This window comes from Pygocentrus nattereri, chromosome 4 (assembly GCF_015220715.1).
Source record: "Pygocentrus nattereri isolate fPygNat1 chromosome 4, fPygNat1.pri, whole genome shotgun sequence".
Taxonomy (NCBI): Eukaryota; Metazoa; Chordata; class Actinopteri; order Characiformes; family Serrasalmidae; genus Pygocentrus; species Pygocentrus nattereri.
Window position 1 is genome coordinate 388,879 of NC_051214.1, and position 24,000 is coordinate 412,878.

General features: G+C 42.3%; 1 protein-coding gene across 2 annotated transcripts in view; it reads left to right on the forward strand.

Moving 5' to 3' along the window:
• Nucleotides 1-24,000, forward strand: part of lama4 (laminin, alpha 4) — a 57,981-nt gene that overhangs the window by 13,720 nt on the left and 20,261 nt on the right. For both annotated transcript variants that reach the window (XM_017688004.2, XM_017688003.2), the window contains exons 2-17: nucleotides 3,811-3,912; nucleotides 4,006-4,133; nucleotides 4,656-4,736; nucleotides 5,198-5,412; nucleotides 6,957-7,057; nucleotides 7,189-7,369; nucleotides 9,324-9,407; nucleotides 9,601-9,752; nucleotides 11,161-11,271; nucleotides 11,615-11,726; nucleotides 11,818-11,982; nucleotides 12,422-12,615; nucleotides 14,095-14,211; nucleotides 14,358-14,506; nucleotides 23,032-23,173; nucleotides 23,721-23,814. In XM_017688004.2, coding sequence (XP_017543493.1) covers nucleotides 3,811-3,912; nucleotides 4,006-4,133; nucleotides 4,656-4,736; nucleotides 5,198-5,412; nucleotides 6,957-7,057; nucleotides 7,189-7,369; nucleotides 9,324-9,407; nucleotides 9,601-9,752; nucleotides 11,161-11,271; nucleotides 11,615-11,726; nucleotides 11,818-11,982; nucleotides 12,422-12,615; nucleotides 14,095-14,211; nucleotides 14,358-14,506; nucleotides 23,032-23,173; nucleotides 23,721-23,814 — 2,128 coding nt within the window. The remainder of the gene's footprint in view (nucleotides 1-3,810; nucleotides 3,913-4,005; nucleotides 4,134-4,655; nucleotides 4,737-5,197; nucleotides 5,413-6,956; nucleotides 7,058-7,188; nucleotides 7,370-9,323; nucleotides 9,408-9,600; nucleotides 9,753-11,160; nucleotides 11,272-11,614; nucleotides 11,727-11,817; nucleotides 11,983-12,421; nucleotides 12,616-14,094; nucleotides 14,212-14,357; nucleotides 14,507-23,031; nucleotides 23,174-23,720; nucleotides 23,815-24,000) is intronic.

The following is a 24,000-nucleotide window of genomic DNA, read 5'->3' on the forward strand; positions in this document are numbered from 1 at the left end:
ATAGTGGTTGGTATAATGTAGTGGGTATATAGTGGTTGGTGTAGTGTAGTGGGTATATAGTGGTTGGTTAGTGTAGTGGGTATATAGCGGTTGGTTAGTGTAGTGGGTATATAGCGGTTGGTTAGTGTAGTGGGTATATAGCGGTTGGTGTAGTGTAGTGGGTATATAGCGGTTGGTGTAGTGTAGTGGGTATATAGCGGTTGGTATAGTGTAGTGGGTATATAGCGGTTGGTATAGTGTAGTGGGTATATAGCGGTTGGTATAGTGTAGTGGGTATATAGCGGTTGGTGTAGTGTAGTGGGTATATAGTGGTTGGTGTAGTGTAGTGGGTATATAGTGGTTGGTGTAGTGTAGTGGGTATATAGTGGTTGGTATAATGTAGTGGGTATATAGTGGTTGGTATAATGTAGTGGGCATATAGTGGTTGGTATAGTGTAGTGGGTATATAGTGGTTGGTATAATGTAGTGGGTATATAGTGGTTGGTGTAGTGTAGTGGGTATATAGTGGTTGGTATAGTGTAGTGGGTATATAGTGGTTGGTATAGTGTAGTGGGGTATATAGTGGTTGGTATAGTGTAGTGGGTATATAGTGGTTGGTATAGTGTAGTGGGTATATAGTGGTTGGTATAGTGTAGTGGGTATATAGTGGTTGGTATAGTGTAGTGGGTATATAGTGGTTGGTATAGTGTAGTGGGTATATAGTGGTTGGTATAGTGTAGTGGGTATATAGTGGTTGGTATAGTGTAGTGGGTATATAGTGGTTGGTATAGTGTAGTGGGTATATAGTGGTTGGTATAATGTAGTGGGTATATAGCGGTTGGTGTAGTGTAGTGGGTATATAGCGGTTGGTATAGTGTAGTGGGTATATAGCGGTTGGTGTAGTGTAGTGGGTATATAGCGGTTGGTTAATGTAGTGGGCATATAGTGGTTGGTATAATGTAGTGGGTATATAGCGGTTGGTTAGTGTAGTGGGTATATAGTGGTTGGTATAATGTAGTGGGTATATAGCGGTTGGTTAGTGTAGTGGGTATATAGCGGTTGGTTAGTGTAGTGGGTATATAGCGGTTGGTTAGTGTAGTGGGTATATAGCGGTTGGTTAGTGTAGTGGGTATATAGTGGTTGGTTAGTGTAGTGGGTATATAGCGGTTGGTATAATGTAGTGGGTATATAGCGGTTGGTTAGTGTAGTGGGTATATAGTGGTTGGTTAGTGTAGTGGGTAACACCTCTGCCTTCTACGCTGTAGACTGGGGTTCAATCCCCACCTGGGTAAAACACCCTACACTATACCAATAGGAGTCCTTGGGCAAGACTCCTAACACCACCTTCGCCTCCCTGTATCAAATGTAAAATTGTAAGTTGCTCTGGCCATAAATGTAAATGTGTGTGTGTGAGAGAGTTCTTAGTGTGATGAGTGCAGTGATGGATTGTGGGTAATGGTGAGTTCTCAGTGTGATGAGTGCAATGATGGATCGTGGGTAATGGTGAGTTCTCAGTGTGACTGAGCTGCAGTGATGGATCGTGGGTAATGGTGAGTTTTCAGTGTGACTGAGCTGTAGTGGTGGATTGTGGGTAATGGTGAATTTGAGTGATTCTGTTCCAGCAGGAATGTTCTGGCTTCGGTTCTCATCACGCTTGTTATCACTGGGAGCTGATCAGTGGGAAAGAACGCCGGCTGGGAAAATACGGAGTGAAACAGAAGGAGGGAGCTGAGCTGGCTCAGAGGCCCCGCCCTTAAACACGACCTCTCGCACTGCGTGTGAGATTACTCTCATATGACTGTCCTGTGGTGCACATGTTCGTGAGCCACAGGCTGTTTTTCACTCTCTTTAAGGCCGTGTTGGAAAAATTGGAAAATTCCTTTTTGTATTAAAGGAAAACTTGAGAGATTTACTGTCTCAGTATTAAACATTTGATCATCACAGACCTTAATTACAACAAACCAGAGCAGAACTCACTGACTCGGAGCGCTCCAGCCGCAGCAGCTGCAGGCTGGTTTCTGTTGTAAGTGTGTTTGGAGTGTTTTGTTCTGCGCAGTAATTCCTGTCCGTGATATTCCACACGCTTTCCCAGGCCGCGACCTGCTCTGGTTGCCAAGGCAGCATGAGCCTCATACACTGAAAAGCGATGCAACTTTTTGACAAAGAAAAAAGTTAACTGGTTAAATTACAATCATGAGTTCACAAGTTGTGTTTCATATTCTGTCATAACTAAACTGAACGTTACATCGTTTGTAAGGAGCTGAAGTCCATTTATACATACATTCCTAAACACAGTAGAAATGGTGCAAGGAATGTCACTGCTGTCAGAGCAAAACCTTGGATCTCCAAAACTGGGACTTCACAGGAGAAGGAAAAAAATCTACTTTACTTTTAATGCACTATGTTTCCAAGTATTTTGTGCTGTTTCTTTTGTTCAATTCATCATGACATTACACACAATGTAAAGGCTGAAAGGCATTTTCAGATTATTTCAAAAACTGTAAAATCACAACAGCAGCAGTGTGTAAATATACACACACACACACACACACACACACACACACACACACATATATATATATATATATATATAAAACACGTCTCACTAAAACAGAACATGATTGTTTATTTTGCACGTCAAACAGCCTCTTCCTGTCAAAGTAGGCAGTTGAAATGCAGTCAGTATCTACCAGAACAGTGGGGTGAAATATTTAAGTATTAAATATGTAAAGTAAAGTATTAAATATGTAAAATCTCTAAATGAGCTGAGGAACCGTGTATATTCCAGTAATATTTGCTCTGTGTATTATTTTTTAAATCAGCTCAGAACTCTATGTTTGATTGATGTGTTGGGCTTGTTTGCTGTGTAAGCGCAGTGGATCAGTGGAGGCTGATCAGCTGATTGGCTGTGCTGTCTGATTTCGGGTGGTGCTGTCTCAGATTTTAAGTGGTGCTTTGTCTGATTTCGGGTGGTGCTGTGTCTGATTTTGAGTGGTGCTGTGTCTGAGGTCGGGTGGTGCTGTGTCTGATTTTGCGAGGAGCTGTATCTGATTTCGGGTGGTTCTATGTTTGATTTCAGGTGGTGCTGTGTCTGATTTCGGGCGGTGCTATGTCTGATTTCGGGTGGTGCTGTGTCAGATTTTAAGTGGTGCTGTGTCTGATTTCGAATGGTGCTGTGTCTGATTTCAGGTGGTGCTGTGTCTGATTTCGGGTGGTGCTGTGTCTGATTTCGGGTGGTGCTGTCTCAGATTTTAAGTGGTGCTGTGTCTGATTTCGGGTGGTGCTGTGTCTGATTTTGAGTGGTGCTGTGTCTGAGGTCGGGTGGTGCTGTGTCTGATTTTGCGAGGAGCTGTGTCTGATTTCGGGTGGTTCTATGTCTGATTTCGGGTGGTGCTGTGTCTGATTTCGGGCGGTGCAGTGTCTGATTTCGGGTGGTGCTGTGTCCGATTTTGCATAGTGCTATGTCTGATTTCGGGTGGTGCTGTGTCTGATTTTGGGTGGTGCTGTGTCTGATTTTGTATGGTGCTATGTCTGATTTCGGGTGGTGCTGTGTCAGGTTTTAAGTGGTGCTGTGTCTGATTTTGGGTGGTGCTGTGTCTGATTTTGCATGGTGCTATGTCTGATTTCGGGTGGTGCTGTGTCAGGTTTTAAGTGGTGCTGTGTCTGATTTTGGGTGGTGCTGTGTCTGATTTCGAATGGTGCTGTGTCTGATTTCGGGTGGTGCTGTGTCTGATTTCGGGTGGTGCTGTGTCTGATTTTGCATGGTGCTACGTCTGATTTCGGGTGGTGCTGTGTCTGATTTCGGGTGGTGCTCTTTCATTCTCTCTGCAGGTCTGCGCGCGAGGTTTCTTCCTGAGTGAACAGAACACCTGTCTGCCCTGTAACTGTAAAGGCCACGCCCACACCTGTGAGGACATCACTGGCATCTGCATCGTACGCTTCCTCTTTACCTCACTTCCTGTTCACCTGCTGCGGCAGGCTGTGTGTGGCGTTCCCTGTGTCCGATGACGTTCCGCTGTGTTTCAGGACTGTCAGGATCACAGCGTGGGCGATTTCTGCCAGCGCTGCGAGGACGGATACGTTCTGGAGGTTTTCCCAGATGGCCGTCACGAGTGCCGCCCGTGCGCATGTCCCATCTCTCTGGAGTCCAACAAGTACGAGTTCTGCAGACCACTACCCACAATCCCTCACGCTGTTAACCCTCAGACGTCCACACTTATGGCAGCTGTTCTAATTTTAGACTTTTACATAATTATTAACACGATGAAATCTGTTTATACACTGTGTGTAAATCCCCCCGGGGGATTATCCGGGGGTCCCGTGTTGTCTGTCTGCTAACTCTGAGTTACAGTTTCTAGGCCATGAAGGACCAACTGGGTGAGCCAGTCTGCTACAGCGCCACCCTGGGGCAGAGCAGAAGCTGCAGCTCTAGTTTGTTAAGACCACCAGAGACAGAAGATGATAAACAAAATGGATTTGGTTGTCTATTTTTCCCAACCAGACAACATTAACATCATATATTTATTTTTAGAATTTGGATTTTAAGACCCTCAGGGGGTCCAGGAGGGTAAATAGGACCTGGACCCAGGACCCCCTGTGCTTCACACTTTGTGTTTATATTAGATTGGCGTTCTGTAGGGGCGGGTTCTGCTAACTGTTTTCTGTTTGTCTCATAGTTTTGCTGCTCACTGTGATAAGAAGGGTGTTGTTCTGCGGTGTGTATGTCAGGAAGGCTATGCTGGACACTACTGCGAGAGGTCAGTACACAACAGATATATATACATAGACCGCAGACAGAGGGCGCTACACTGAAGCCACCGCTCCAACGTCTCATATTCCCCGGAGTTAAAAGTTCTTTTATTACTGAAATATACTAAAATATATAGAACCTATGTGATCAAGTGTTAGTCGCTGATCGTGTTAACCCATTAATGTCTGTATGTGAAATACAATTTGGGCTGCCTTAAAATTTTGAGACACTGAACTTCAGACAGTCAGTTAACAGAGCAAGAGTCTGTGTTTTTTGCCCTGTTCACCTGTAAGGCAGCCAGTGATCTGCACTAAATGGTTTGACATTTGGCTTCACGTGGCTAAAAATTGTGCTTCTCTTTCCACGTTTTCTCACGTTGCCCTACTGACCGTTATGAAAACAGCAGCCTACACTTAATTCTAAACAAATAACTACATCCTGTAGTCAAGGTATAAATCTCCCCCCCAGGTGTGCTCCTGGTTACTATGGTAACCCTATGCGTGTGGGCGACTCCTGTAAGAAGTGTGACTGTAACGGGAACTCGGACCCAAACCTGATCTTTAACGAGTGCCACAATGTGACGGGGCAGTGCCTCCACTGCTGGAGCAACACAGCCGGACACAACTGCGAGAGGTGTGCCCCCGGTTACTACGGTGATGCCATCAGCGCCAAGGACTGCCGGGGTGAGTGCTCCTTCTGAGTGCTTCTCAGCTCCTTCTCAGCTCTGTCTCAGCTCCATCTCAGCTCCATCTCATCTCCATCTCAGCTTCATCTCAGCTCCTTCTCAGTTCCTTCTCAGCTACATCTCAGCTCCTTCTGAGCTCCATCTCAACTCAGTCTCAGCTCCATCTCAGTTCCTACTCAGCTCCTTCTCAGCTCTTTCTCAGCTCCACCTAAGTTGGCTTTAAATTAATGCGTCAAAAGCTGTACAGATATAAACAGACAAGTGCTGATTATTTCCGTCTCAGCTTTTCAGAAGAGGACATATTAACCCTTTTAGGAGGAACAATAACGGCTGATTATGCTAATTAATCTGATCTTCTCCTTCAATACGGGGATCTCTCAATGAGGTTGCTGTGTTTATTTGAGACGTAAAGAACAAGTAACACTTGAATATGATTATAATTAATGCATGTTTTATTGTTACTGTTAGCGTAACTGTGTTGTGTGTGTTTACTGATCCAAGCTGTTCTGATCAATCCAACAATAAAAGGGGCTTCGTGCATCTTTTACACAGTGGTAGGAAACACAGTCGCTCACAGAAAGCTGTGATTCTGTGCGCTGATCATTTGAAAACCTAATATTTTTAATCATTTATGAATGACATGTCGGGCCTTGGGTATTTTTACACGGCCCTGTTTGAAAACACTTTGGACACCCCTAAACCTCAAAGCCGAACGCGATGAGCATTTCTGCAAATGAAGCTGGGTTTGATGTTTCGGTAGCCTTTAGCCGGCTGCAGTTCACCTGTTTAAACAAACAGTAAACCAAAACCATCCAAAATGTAAAGTCATGGGCTCTACACTGCCCTCTAGTGGAGCATAGAGTTAAGACACCTCATGGCTCTTCAATACGAAAATTCACATTAATACAGAGAAGCTCGTTCGCATTTCAGAAACCAAACACTGTTTGATTTCTGCCCCATCCGTGTTAAATATGTCTCACAGCTCCAGCTTAAAGCTCTGGGCCTCTCGCAGCTGAGCAGGAGAGGCCAGTCAGGTGTTTATACAGTTGTGACACTAAATCAGTTCAGGATTATCTTTTAGTTTCTCAGCATAAAAATAGCAAAGCGTTATTGTTACACCTGCACATGTGCATTTATTACCTCCAGCCTACAGCAGTTTAGCCCCGCCCATTAAGTCTACAGCATCTTAGCCCCACCCATTCAGCTACAGCAGTTTAGCCTTGCTAAGATGTTCTAAGAGGTTCCACTGCAGTTCTATGTGTTACTCATTACTTAAGTAGTTTTTGACCTGATACTTTTGTTCTTTTACTCAAGTTGAGTTTTTTGAAGGTGCTTTTACTTTTGCTCTTATCATTATTTTACCCAAGTATCAATACTTTAACTTGAGTAGTGATTTAGGCTACTCTGTCCTCCTCTGTTATTGTTTAGCCTAATAATATTACTTATTATTACCAGCAGTAGCGTGGCTGTAGTAATCCATAATAATGACAGCTTTTTGTCCATCTGTCTGTCTGTCTGTCCGTCTGTCCGTCTGTCTGTCAGAGTGTCAGTGTAATAAGTGTGGAACAGCGTCGTGTGATGACAGAACCGGAGTGTGTCACTGTAAGCCGGGGGTCACAGGACGGCTGTGTGACCAGTGTGAGGTGAGACCGAGCACTCTCAGAGTGAGAGCACTCTCTCCCCCTGCAGATCCCCTCATAATGTTCATAATGTGAATAAATACAGTAAATACAGTAAATGCAGTGCTGAGTGCTGAATGTGTGTCTGTGTGCAGGGGGGTTACTCCGGTTTCGGCAGCTGTCAGGGCTGCCGGCGGTGCGAGTGCGCTCCCGCAGGGCTGAGGCCCACCTGCCACCCCCTCACACATACCTGCCAGTGCCAACCGGGGACCGGAGGCCGATACTGCGAGCGCTGTCTGCCGGGACACTGGGACTACAGCCCCAACGGCTGCAAGAGTGAGTTCACACTCAGATCACAGTCTGGTCCCCACTACAGGATTTTAAAGACCTAAACGATAAACACAATGACGTTTTACACCGATCGTTCTGTCCCTGGTCATTATTGAAGTGTCCACACTGTACGATCAGCCTACAGTCACGCTAGCGTGTGAGAGGTTTCGCCAATCGGAGCCATCAGTCAGGAATTTCTCACAAACTAATGTGACACTCACACACTCACACACACACACACACACACACACACACACTCAAACACTCAAACACTCAAACACACACACACACACACTCTCACACACACACACACACACTCTCTCACACACACACACACACACACTCTCTCACATACACACTCTCTCACACACACACTCTCACACACACACACACACACTCTCACACACACACACACACACACTCTCTCACACACACACACTCTCTCACACACACACACACACACACACTCTCTCACATACACACTCTCACACACACACACACACACACACACACTCAAACACTCAAACACTCAAACACACACACTCACACACACACACACTCTCACACACACACTCACACACACACACACACACTCTCACACACACACACACATACACACACACTCTCTCACACACACACACACACTCTCTCACACACACACACTCTCTCACACACACACGCACACTCTCTCACATACACACTCTCACACACACACACACACACACACACTCAAACACTCAAACACACACACTCACACACACACACACACTCTCACACACACACACACACACACACACACAGGTGAACAGATTTTGCCACCACACTTACAACTTCTTCCCTTCACACTGACAAGACAACCTGGTGTTTCACAGCAGAGAATCAGCTTCCATCCCAAACTGCAGGCCACTGGGTCATTTACACTGAGTCATAATCAGGGGCCAGACTGGACTGGGAGCAGATCAGGGGAGTAATGATTATAGAGGCCTCACCCCATCAATCTGAAGAACATTTCAGTGTGCCAAGAGCCGTTTTCCATACAAGTGGTTCTTTGAGTGTCTTTTGGTTCTGTGTAGAACTCTTTTCTTTACTAAAGACCCCTTTAAGAACCATCTTCTTTAAGAGTGCAGGAATCAAAAACACAAACAGGAGCGAGAGAACAAACAACAAACAACTCCAGCACAAACACAATGGGTCAAAACACAGGAGGAAAAGAACAAGGAACACCTGGGAACAGTTACAGGGCGGGGCTACAGATCAGACACAGGTGAGGGGCATGACCAGAGGGCGGAGCTAACATGGAGCTGCAAACCTGAACAAAAACAAGCTCATGGCAGTGAGAGTAAACAGGAAGGGAAATCGGACAAAGACGATGGCGAAGCTCAGCAGAACGTTACTATAATCAACTCTAGACGAAATGAACATACTCAGAGTCTGACTCTGTAGCACTGACCTCTATAAACACAGACTAAAGTCACGCTGTGTGAGCAGAGATAATGTACTTTCTGTCCTTTTACACTGTGAGTCGTTCTCTCTCTGAGGCTGGACGGGACCCTGCCTGCTGTCTGAGTGGAGTGGTCTGTAGGGGTGGGCTGAGGAATGTTGGGGGTCACGGTCGCGTTTGCTCCCACACACATTCCCACCCACACAGCTGCTGGCCATCTGCACAGCCTCAAATCCTCACAGCTTCAGTCTGAACAGCAAAACGCCTCATTAAATCGGACTTTTCCCCAATCAGATTCAAACAACATTTGCAGGCGGTTTAGAATCTGACTCGGTCTTTCTTTCATGGTCATGTTACTTGATTTGAGCAGTCACGCATATACTGTGTTTATGTGTGTTTATGTGTGTGTGTGTGTGTGTGTGTGTATGTGTGTGTGTGTGTGTGTGTGTGTGTGTGTGTGTGTGTGTGTGTGTGTGTGTGTGTGTGTGTGTGTGTGTGTGTGTGTGTGTGTGTGCGCAGAATGCGACTGTCCCGAGGGAAGCTGCGACATGCATACTGGAGAGTGTTTACCGGAAACTTCTCAAGTTAGCGAGTGCAACGTTGGTGAGTCATAAAGCAGCTACACAAACAACTAATTGCAGTATAGAATAGTGTATAGAATAGTGTAGAATAACTATGAAACGGGTGTAATTTATGGAAAGCACAGAGTAACTATAGGCACATAGAGTAACAGTGGATGCTGTGCTTGTATTATTTTGTTTAGAATTTCATTTATCTGACTGTGATTTGCTCCCAGACTGTGATGAGTGTATCTGGCATCTGATTGGTGACATCAGACAGTCCAATAAAACAGTGGTGCAGCTGAGGAACACTGTGCTGAACATCTCCACTGGAGCTGCAGCTCACGATCGCATCAAATACTACAACTACACGGCTCTCCGACTACAGGTACACACAACACACCGTTTAGAGGAGGAGCAAACAAGTGATCTGCGTTCAGTCTGTGTTATAACTGTGTTGAGTCTGTGTTATGCCTGTGTTGAGTGTTTTATGACTGTGTTGTGTGTGTTATGATTGTGTTGAGTGTTTAATGACTGTGTTGTGTGTGGTATGACTGCTGTATGCATTATTACTGTGTTGAGTTTATGTTGAGTGTTTTATGACTGTTGAGTCTTAGTTATGACTGTGTTCAGTGTTCTACATCTGTGTGGGTGTGTTGTGACTGTGCTGAGTCAGTGTTATGACTGTGTTGAGTGTTTTATGATTGTATTATGACTGCGTAGTGTGTGTTATGACTGCATTGTGTGTGTTATGACTGTGTTGTGTGCATTCTTACTGTGTTGAGTATATGTTGAATGTTTTATGACTAAGTCTGTGTTATGACTGTGTTAAGGGTGTTATGACTGTGTTGAGTGTTCAATGTCTGTGTTGAGTCAGTGTTATGACTGGGTTAAGGGTGTTATGTCTGTGTTGAGTCAGTGTTATGACTGGGTTAAGGGTGTTATGTCTGTGTTGAGTCAGTGTTATGACTGGGTTAAGGGTGTTATGTCTGTGTTGAGTCAGTGTTATGACTGGGTTAAGGGTGTTATGACTGTGTTGAGTGTTCAATGTCTGTGTTGAGTCAGTGTTATGACTGGGTTAAGGGTGTTATGACTGTGTTGAGTGTTTTATGACTGGGTTAAGGGTGTTATGTCTGTGTTGAGTCAGTGTTATGACTGGGTTAAGGGTGTTATGTCTTGTTGAGTCAGTGTTATGACTGGGTTAAGGGTGTTATGACTGTGTTGAGTGTTTTATGACTGGGTTAAGGGTGTTATGTCTGTGTTGAGTCAGTGTTATGACTGGGTTAAGGGTGTTATGTCTGTGTTGAGTCAGTGTTATGACTGGGTTAAGGGTGTTATGTCTGTGTTGAGTCAGTGTTATGACTGGGTTAAGGGTGTTATGTCTGTGTTGAGTCAGTGTTATGACTGGGTTAAGGGTGTTATGACTGTGTTGAGTGTTTTATGACTGGGTTAAGGGTGTTATGTCTGTGTTGAGTCAGTGTTATGACTGGGTTAAGGGTGTTATGTCTGTGTTGAGTCAGTGTTATGACTGGGTTAAGGGTGTTATGTCTGTGTTGAGTCAGTGTTATGACTGGGTTAAGGGTGTTATGTCTGTGTTGAGTCAGTGTTATGACTGGGTTAAGGGTGTTATGTCTGTGTTGAGTCAGTGTTATGACTGGGTTAAGGGTGTTATGTCTGTGTTGAGTCAGTGTTATGACTGGGTTAAGGGTGTTATGTCTGTGTTGAGTCAGTGTTATGACTGGGTTAAGGGTGTTATGACTGTGTTGAGTGTTTTATGACTGTCTTGTGTTGCTCAGTCTCAGTTTGTAGGATGGAGGAATAAGTCCTCAGTGCTGAGGAGGCAGACAGGCGAGCTGGAGGAAGCAGCAGCAATGCTGCAAGCAGCTGGAGAACTACTGACTCTACAGGTCACACTCCTTTAGTACCACTTCATCACTCCATCACTATCACTCTATCTCCTCTCCTATTTCACTCTAGCACTCTGCTCATAAACATGTAGATGAAACTTTAATTTCATCACTTCATATCACTCTGTTATTACTTTATATCACTCTCTGTCACTGTCTCTTCATTTTTTCCTCCATCACTGTAGCATCTCATCACTCCATACTTGCTCTGTCATCCTTCTGTCACTCTGTATCACTTTATTACCATCACTCTATATCACCCTCATCATTTCATCACTCTGTCACTCTATTGTCCTTCCATCCGCTCCCCGGTTTGTGTACTGATGCTGAGCTGCATGTGCAGGAGGACAGTGTGGCATCTTTGGGGAGGCGGGTGGATGAGGACACGCTGCGCAGCTCCACGCTGGCCGAGACGCTAACGGCCAATCTGACCGCTCTTAATGTCCTCCTAGAAGGTACTGCAGAGGAACCACACTGTGTTTATGTATTATTATGCGTTAATCTGCGCATGGATGATGATTTGAGTGAGCGGGACTGTGTGTTCAGATATGATCAGTGACTGGGAGCTGTACAGCGTCCAGCAGGAGATCGACCCGGAGGTGCAGAAGCAGAAGCAGCTGGAGGCCGAACGGATGCTGAACTGGATCAGAGAGCTCGACCTCTCACCTAAAGAACCGCTCGCTACCCAGGAGTCCGCACAGGCTAACGAACGTAAGCGTGTAACACCGTATGTGAGCGCTTAACTGACCTTCCTCTCTCTGAGGGTGGAGTGGACCTCCCTCTACCCCCATCATTCGGCCTGATGCGAGTCAACACACGCATCTGTTAGCTGACATAACAGAGTTAGCCATTAGCATTCTAGTGCATTGAGCTCCAGTAATGCTGCATTCGCGGCTGTCTGAGACGATGCACTTCTCAGAGGAAGCTCCAGCGCATCACCCTGTCTTAGTGATAGAGGGCATCAGTACTGACTCTCAGAGAATTTTATATCAATCTGAACCAAAACAAGCCGTGAACTGAACTAAACTCAACCTGAACTGTATTAAACCTGCAAATATGTGCTGCATTTCCCCGCCGTGTGTGTGTGTGTGTGTGTGTGTGTGTGTGTGTGTGTGTGTGTGTGTGTGTGTGTGTGTGTGTGTGCGCGCAGTCCTGAAGCGTGTCCGGCAGATGGAGAAGCGTGTGATGGGAACTGAGGGTCGTGTTCCTGCAGTGCGAGAGCAGCTCAGCAGGTTCAGCTCTAAACTGTCTCAAGCTCAGATCCTCATCAACAAGGCTGAAGACACCCTGCAGCAGAGCTACGGCACCTACTCCGCTAACCAGCTCAAAGTGCAGCGTCTGCAGGTGACGAGGAAAACGCCAACAGTTCACTCCACTGATTCTGAAACTCCGTCATGGAGGAACTGAACCTCTCACTGTATACAGGACATAGATCACTGCTGTCGGAACAAAACCTCGTATCTCCAAAATGGTAACTTTACAGGAGAAAGAGAAAACCCACTTTACTTTTTAGTGGAAGTCAATGGAACCAGAGTTCCCCAAGTCGTTTGGGTAGTTTCTTTTCATCCATTCATGATGAAACACAATATAAAGGCCAAGGGGTTTTCCTCCAACAACAGCGATATGATATATATACTCACTGACTGTATATATGATATATATGATATATATATATATACTCACTGACTGTATATATGATATATATACTCACTGACTGTATATATGATATATATACTCACTGACTGTATATATGTGATATATGCTCACTGACTGTATATATGATATATATACTCACTGACTGTATATGTGATATATATGCTCACTGACTGTATATATGATATATATGCTCACTAACTGTATATATGTGATATATACTCACTGACTGTATATATGATAAATATACTCACTGACTGTATATATGTGATATATACTCACTGACTGTATATATGATATATATACTCACTGACTGTATATATGTGATATATACTCACTGACTGTATATATGATATATATACTCACTGACTGTATATATGTGATATATGCTCACTGACAGTATATACGATATATATGATATATATATATATATATATATACTCACTGACTGTATATATGTGATATATGCTCACTGACTGTATATATGATATATATGATATATATATATATACTCACTGACTGTATATATGATATATATACTCACTGACTGTATATATGTGATATATGCTCACTGACTGTATATATGATATATATACTCACTGACTGTATATGTGATATATATGCTCACTGACTGTATATATGATATATATGCTCACTAACTGTATATATGTGATATATACTCACTGACTGTATATATGATAAATATACTCACTGACTGTATATATGTGATATATACTCACTGACTGTATATATGATATATATACTCACTGACTGTATATATGTGATATATACTCACTGACTGTATATATGATATATATACTCACTGACTGTATATATGATATATATACTCACTGACTGTATATATGTGATATATGCTCACTGACAGTATATATGATATATATGATATATATATATATATACTCACTGACTGTATATATGTGATATATGCTCACTGACTGTATATATGATATATATGATATATATATATATACTCACTGACTGTATATATGTGATATATGCTCACTGACTGTATATATGATATATGTGTTGAAAGTAATAACTACGTTCTGTTGAAGCTGACTGTGCCCAGTCAGCAGTTTTAACACAGGGCTCTGATTTATAAACAGAATAAATCTTTATTTACTGTAAAATTTGTGTTTGCATGTCCAGTTCCAGCAGCAGCGTCTGATGGAGAATTATGATGCTGTCAATCAAACCATGATGAGAGCCAATGAGATCTATTCAGAGGCGGATGAGGGCGTGGTGGAGCTGGGCGTCATGGTTACAGTGAGCAGATGAGTCTATTTACAGTTGCAGTCAGTTTAGTCGAGCTGTTTGTTCTCGTTCACTGCAGCAGGTTTGAGGTGATGTGTATAATGTATGTAATGTATATGATGTATTATAGTGTATATAACGTGTGTGTTTGTGTGTAGAACGTGTCTGAGTACCATGCGGAGGTGGACGGAGCGCGAGCTTCCTTACAGAACAGGATCGACCAGCTTTCTAAGGTGGACACTGAGCTGGTACACCGAGCGACTGACCACGCTGAGGAACTGAACAGACACGCAGACGAGCTGCAGCAGTGAGTCCAAACTCTACACACATAACTCTACACTCTACACACACACAACACTACACACTAAACTCTACACACACAATGCTACACACTAAACTCTACACACACAACACTACACACACAATGCTACACACTAAACTCTACACACACAACACTACACAGTAAACTCTACACACACAATGCTACACACTAAACTCTACACACACACTACACACACAATGCTACACACTAAACTCTACACACACAACACTACACACTAAACTCTACACACACAACGCTACACACTAAACTCTACACACACAACACTACACACACAATGCTACACACTAAACTCTACACACTAAACTCTACACACACAACACTACACACTAAACTCTACACACACAACACTACACACACAATGCTACACACTAAACTCTACACACACAACGCTACACACTAAACTCTACACACACACTACACACGCAATGCTACACACTAAACTCTACACACACAACACTACACACTAAACTCTACACACACAATGCTACACACTAAACTCTACACACACAACACTACACACACAATGCTACACACTAAACTCTACACACACAACACTACACACTAAACTCTACACACACAATGCTACACACTAAACTCTACACACACACTACACACACAATGCTACACACTAAACTCTACACACACAACACTACACACTAAACTCTACACACACAATGCTACACACTAAACTCTACACACACAACACTACACACACAATGCTACACACTAAACTCTACACACACAACACTACACAGTAAACTCTACACACACAATGCTACACACTAAACTCTACACACACACTACACACACAATGCTACACACTAAACTCTACACACACAATGCTACACACTAAACTCTACACACTAAACTCTACACACACAACACTACACACTAAACTCTACACACACAACACTACACACACAATGCTACACACTAAACTCTACACACACAACGCCACACACTAAACTCTACACACACAACACTACACACACAATGCTACACACTAAACTCTACACACACAACACTACACACTAAACTCTACACACACAATGCTACACACTAAACTCTACACACACAACACTACACACACAATGCTACACACTAAACTCTACACACACAACACTACACAGTAAACTCTACACACACAATGCTACACACTAAACTCTACACACACACAACACACACAATGCTACACACTAAACTCTACACACACAACACTACACACTAAACTCTACACACACAACGCTACACACTAAACTCTACACACACAACACTACACACACAATGCTACACACTAAACTCTACACACTAAACTCTACACACACAACACTACACACTAAACTCTACACACACAACACTACACACACAATGCTACACACTAAACTCTACACACACAACGCTACACACTAAACTCTACACACACAACACTACACACACAATGCTACACACTAAACTCTACACACACAACACTACACACTAAACTCTACACACACAACGCTACACACTAAACTCTACACACACAACGCTACACACTAAACTCTACACACACAACACTACACACACAATGCTACACACTAAACTCTACACACACAACGCTACACACTAAACTCTACACACACAACACTACACACTAAACTCTACACACACAACACTACACACACAATGCTACAGACTAAACTCTACACACACAACGCTACACACTAAACTCTACACACACAATGCTACACACTAAACTCTACACACATGCTACACACACAATGCTACAGACTAAACTCTACACACTAAACTCTACACACTAAACTCTACACCCACAATGCTACACACTAAACTCTACACACACAACTCTACACACTAAACTCTACACACATGCTACACACACAATGCTACAGACTAAACTCTACACACATAACTCTACACACTAAACTCTACACACATGCTACACACTAAACTCTACACACACAACCCTACACACTAAACTCTACACACACAATGCTACACACTAAACTCTACAAACAACGCTACACACTAAACTCTACACACACAACTCTACACACTAAACTCTACACACACGCTACACACACAACGCCACACACTAAACTCTACACACACAACCCTACACACTAAACTCTACACACAATCATACACACTAAACTCTACACACACAATGCTACACACTAAACTCTACACACACAACACTACACACACAACACTACACACTAAACTCTACACACACAACACTACACACACAATGCTACACACTAAACTCTACACACACAACGCTACACACACAATGCTACACACTAAACTCTACACACATGCTACACACACAATGCTACAGACTAAACTCTACACACTAAACTCTATACCCACAATGCTACACACTAAACTATACACACACAACTCTACACACTAAACTCTACACACATGCTACACACACAATGCTACAGACTAAACTCTACACACATAACTCTACACAGTAATCTCTACACCCACAATGCTACACACTAAACTCTACAAACACAACTCTACACACTAAACTCTACACACATGCTACACACACAATGCTACAGACTAAACTCTACACACAATGATACACACAACTCTACACACTAAACTCTACACACATGCTACACACTAAACTCTACACACACAATGCTACACACTAAACTCTACACACACAATGCTACACACTAAACTCTACAAACAACGCTACACACTAAACTCTACACACACAACTCTACACACTAAACTCTACACACACGCTACACACACAATGCTACACACTAAACTCTACACACACAACCCTACACACTAAACTCTACACACAATCATACACACTAAACTCTACACACACAATGATACACACTAAACTCTACACACTAAACTCTACACACACACAATGATACACACTAAACTCTACACATACAATGCTACACACTAAATTCTACACACACAATGATACACACTAAACTTTACACACTAAACTCTACACACTAAACTCTACACACACAATGATACACACTAAACTCTACACACACAACCCTACACACTAAACTCTACACACAATCATACACACTAAACTCTACACACTAAACTCTACACACACAATGATACACACTAAACTCTACACATACAATGCTACACACTAAATTCTACATACACAATGATACACACTAAACTTTACACACTAAACTCTACACACAATGCTACACACTAAACTCTACGCACACAGCACTACACAAGAAACTATACACAATTTCTACACACTAAACTACAAAAGAAACTATACACAATTCTACACACACAACACTACACACTAAACTCTACACACTAAACTCTACACCCACAATGCTACACACTAAACTATACACACACAACTCTACACACTAAACTCTACACACATGCTACACACACAATGCTACAGACTAAACTCTACACACTAAACTCTACACACACAATGCTACACACTAAACTCTACACACACAACTCTACACACTAAACTCTACACACATGCTACACACACAATGCTACAGACTAAACTCTACACACTAAACTCTACACACTAAACTCTACACCCACAATGCTACACACTAAACTATACACACACAACTCTACACACTAAACTCTACACACATGCTACACACACAATGCTACAGACTAAACTCTACACACATAACTCTACACACTAATCTCTACACCCACAATGCTACACACTAAACTCTACACACACAACGCTACACACTAAACTCTACACACACAACACTACACACACAATGCTACACACTAAACTCTACACACTAAACTCTACACACACAACACTACACACTAAACTCTACACACACAACACTACACACACAATGCTACACACTAAACTCTACACACACAACGCTACACACTAAACTCTACACACACACTACACACGCAATGCTACACACTAAACTCTACACACACAACACTACACACTAAACTCTACACACACAATGCTACACACTAAACTCTACACACACAACACTACACACACAATGCTACACACTAAACTCTACACACACAACACTACACACTAAACTCTACACACACAATGCTACACACTAAACTCTACACACACACTACACACACAATGCTACACACTAAACTCTACACACACAACACTACACACTAAACTCTACACACACAATGCTACACACTAAACTCTACACACACAACACTACACACACAATGCTACACACTAAACTCTACACACACAACACTACACAGTAAACTCTACACACACAATGCTACACACTAAACTCTACACACACACTACACACACAATGCTACACACTAAACTCTACACACACAATGCTACACACTAAACTCTACACACTAAACTCTACACACACAACACTACACACTAAACTCTACACACACAACACTACACACACAATGCTACACACTAAACTCTACACACACAACGCCACACACTAAACTCTACACACACAACACTACACACACAATGCTACACACTAAACTCTACACACACAACACTACACACTAAACTCTACACACACAATGCTACACACTAAACTCTACACACACAACACTACACACACAATGCTACACACTAAACTCTACACACACAACACTACACAGTAAACTCTACACACACAATGCTACACACTAAACTCTACACACACACTACACACACAATGCTACACACTAAACTCTACACACACAACACTACACACTAAACTCTACACACACAACGCTACACACTAAACTCTACACACACAACACTACACACACAATGCTACACACTAAACTCTACACACTAAACTCTACACACACAACACTACACACTAAACTCTACACACACAACACTACACACACAATGCTACACACTAAACTCTACACACACAACGCTACACACTAAACTCTACACACACAACACTACACACACAATGCTACACACTAAACTCTACACACACAACACTACACACTAAACTCTACACACACAACGCTACACACTAAACTCTACACACACAACGCTACACACTAAACTCTACACACACAACACTACACACACAATGCTACACACTAAACTCTACACACACAACGCTACACACTAAACTCTACACACACAACACTACACACTAAACTCTACACACACAACACTACACACACAATGCTACAGACTAAACTCTACACACACAACGCTACACACTAAACTCTACACACACAATGCTACACACTAAACTCTACACACATGCTACACACACAATGCTACAGACTAAACTCTACACACTAAACTCTACACACTAAACTCTACACCCACAATGCTACACACTAAACTCTACACACACAACTCTACACACTAAACTCTACACACATGCTACACACACAATGCTACAGACTAAACTCTACACACATAACTCTACACACTAAACTCTACACACATGCTACACACTAAACTCTACACACACAACCCTACACACTAAACTCTACACACACAATGCTACACACTAAACTCTACAAACAACGCTACACACTAAACTCTACACACACAACTCTACACACTAAACTCTACACACACGCTACACACACAACGCCACACACTAAACTCTACACACACAACCCTACACACTAAACTCTACACACAATCATACACACTAAACTCTACACACACAATGCTACACACTAAACTCTACACACACAACACTACACACACAACACTACACACTAAACTCTACACACACAACACTACACACACAATGCTACACACTAAACTCTACACACACAACGCTACACACACAATGCTACACACTAAACTCTACACACATGCTACACACACAATGCTACAGACTAAACTCTACACACTAAACTCTATACCCACAATGCTACACACTAAACTATACACACACAACTCTACACACTAAACTCTACACACATGCTACACACACAATGCTACAGACTAAACTCTACACACATAACTCTACACAGTAATCTCTACACCCACAATGCTACACACTAAACTCTACAAACACAACTCTACACACTAAACTCTACACACATGCTACACACACAATGCTACAGACTAAACTCTACACACAATGATACACACAACTCTACACACTAAACTCTACACACATGCTACACACTAAACTCTACACACACAATGCTACACACTAAACTCTACACACACAATGCTACACACTAAACTCTACAAACAACGCTACACACTAAACTCTACACACACAACTCTACACACTAAACTCTACACACACGCTACACACACAATGCTACACACTAAACTCTACACACACAACCCTACACACTAAACTCTACACACAATCATACACACTAAACTCTACACACACAATGATACACACTAAACTCTACACACTAAACTCTACACACACACAATGATACACACTAAACTCTACACATACAATGCTACACACTAAATTCTACACACACAATGATACACACTAAACTTTACACACTAAACTCTACACACTAAACTCTACACACACAATGATACACACTAAACTCTACACACACAACCCTACACACTAAACTCTACACACAATCATACACACTAAACTCTACACACTAAACTCTACACACACAATGATACACACTAAACTCTACACATACAATGCTACACACTAAATTCTACATACACAATGATACACACTAAACTTTACACACTAAACTCTACACACAATGCTACACACTAAACTCTACGCACACAGCACTACACAAGAAACTATACACAATTTCTACACACTAAACTACAAAAGAAACTATACACAATTCTACACACACAACACTACACACTAAACTCTACACACTAAACTCTACACCCACAATGCTACACACTAAACTATACACACACAACTCTACACACTAAACTCTACACACATGCTACACACACAATGCTACAGACTAAACTCTACACACTAAACTCTACACACACAATGCTACACACTAAACTCTACACACACAACTCTACACACTAAACTCTACACACATGCTACACACACAATGCTACAGACTAAACTCTACACACTAAACTCTACACACTAAACTCTACACCCACAATGCTACACACTAAACTATACACACACAACTCTACACACTAAACTCTACACACATGCTACACACACAATGCTACAGACTAAACTCTACACACATAACTCTACACACTAATCTCTACACCCACAATGCTACACACTAAACTCTACACACACAACTCTACACACTAAACTCTACACACATGCTACACACACAATGCTACAGACTAAACTCTACACACAATGATATACACAACTCTACACACTAAACTCTACACACATGCTACACACTAAACTCTACACACACAACCTACACACTAAACTCTACACACACAATGCTACACACTAAACTCTACAAACAACGCTACACACTAAACTCTACACACACAACTCTACACACTAAACTCTACACACATGCTACACACTAAACTCTACACACACAACCTACACACTAAACTCTACACACACAATGCTACACACTAAACTCTACAAACAACGCTACACACTAAACTCTACACACACAACCCTACACACTAAACTCTACACACAATCATACACACTAAACTCTACACACTAAACTCTACACACACAATGATACACACTAAACTCTACACACACAACCCTACACACTAAACTCTACACACAATCATACACACTAAACTCTACACACTAAACTCTACACACACAATGATACACACTAAACTCTACACATACAATGCTACACACTAAATTCTACACACACAATGATACACACTAAACTTTACACACTAAACTCTACACACTAAACTCTACACACACAATGATACACACTAAACTCTACACACACAACCCTACACACTAAACTCTACACACAATCATACACACTAAACTCTACACACTAAACTCTACACACACAATGATACACACTAAACTCTACACACACAATGCTACACACTAAATTCTACATACACAATGATACACACTAAACTTTACACACTAAACTCTACACACAATGCTACACACTAAACTCTACGCACACAGCACTACACAAGAAACTATACACAATTTCTACACACTAAACTACAAAAGAAACTATACACAATTCTACACACACAACACTACACACTAAACTGTACACACTTAACTCTACACAAGAAACTATACACGCACAACTCTACATACTAATTTCTATACACTAAACTCCATACACACAACTCTACACACAACTTCACACACTTAACTCTGTACACTGAACTCTATACTTCAAACAGTTTAACTGTAAACACATTAGCACTGAACACCTTAACTCCAGTGATTTACCTGAAGCTGAACTTTACTCAGTTGAACTCTAAACTCCTGAGTCTGAAGGTTGGTGGTTCTGCTCTGTGCTCTGGGCTGGGGGCGTTCTCTGTGTTCTCTGTATGAGTTCTCTGTGTTCTCTGCTCTGTGTGTCTGCAGTAACCTGAAGGGCAGTGATGCGAACGGATTTGTGCAGAAAGCTCTGGATGCGTCCAACGTGTACGACAACATCGTCAAATACATCGATGACGCCAACATCACCGGATTGACCACGTACAACCTATCCAGACAGGCTGAAGATGTGAGTTACCCATCAGTCCCAGCTGATCTTCTCAGTCTCAGTACAGTGCAGACAGTGACCTTCACAGCGTTTCACAAAAGATTTAACCACAAAAACTGATTTTTCCCAATAGACGTGTTCAGTTCTGAGATGATTCCTAAACACAGAGAGGAATAGACTTATTCTGATTCAAGACACTCTGACAAACAAAAATACGCATCTATAAACATCTTTCACTTATTTTCCCCTATTTTCACTTTTGCACATAACTATATATCTTCAAATGTTTTTCACCCAGTGTGGATTATGTGTATATATTATTTACACATAACATGAATGTGTAATGTATACACATCTATATATTAATGTGTGACCCCATGAGTGAGTCTGGCGATGGTGTTTTAGAGTGTCAGAGTCTTTCAGGAGAGTCGTGGTGTTATTATTATTATAGTTACTGTCATTATTATAGACTATTGTTCTGAGCTGTGAGTGTAACTGTGAGTTGTGAGAGGTTTATGGATCTGATTGATGCTGTAAACGCTGCTTTGCTGCTGCTGCTCTCTGTCAGGCCATCAGTGGCATTGAGACTCAGCTGGACTTCATCAAAACTCAGAGTGACCACATGTTTAAAGAGTCCGTCACACTGCACTCCGAGCAGCAGGGTGAGAGTACACACTGACACACTGACACCCCAATACTCCAACACACCGACACACCGACACACAGACACACCGACACACTGACACACCGACGCCCTGACACACTGACACACCGACACACTGACACACCGATGCCCTGACACACTGACACCCCAATACTCCAACACACTGACACCCCAATACCCAATA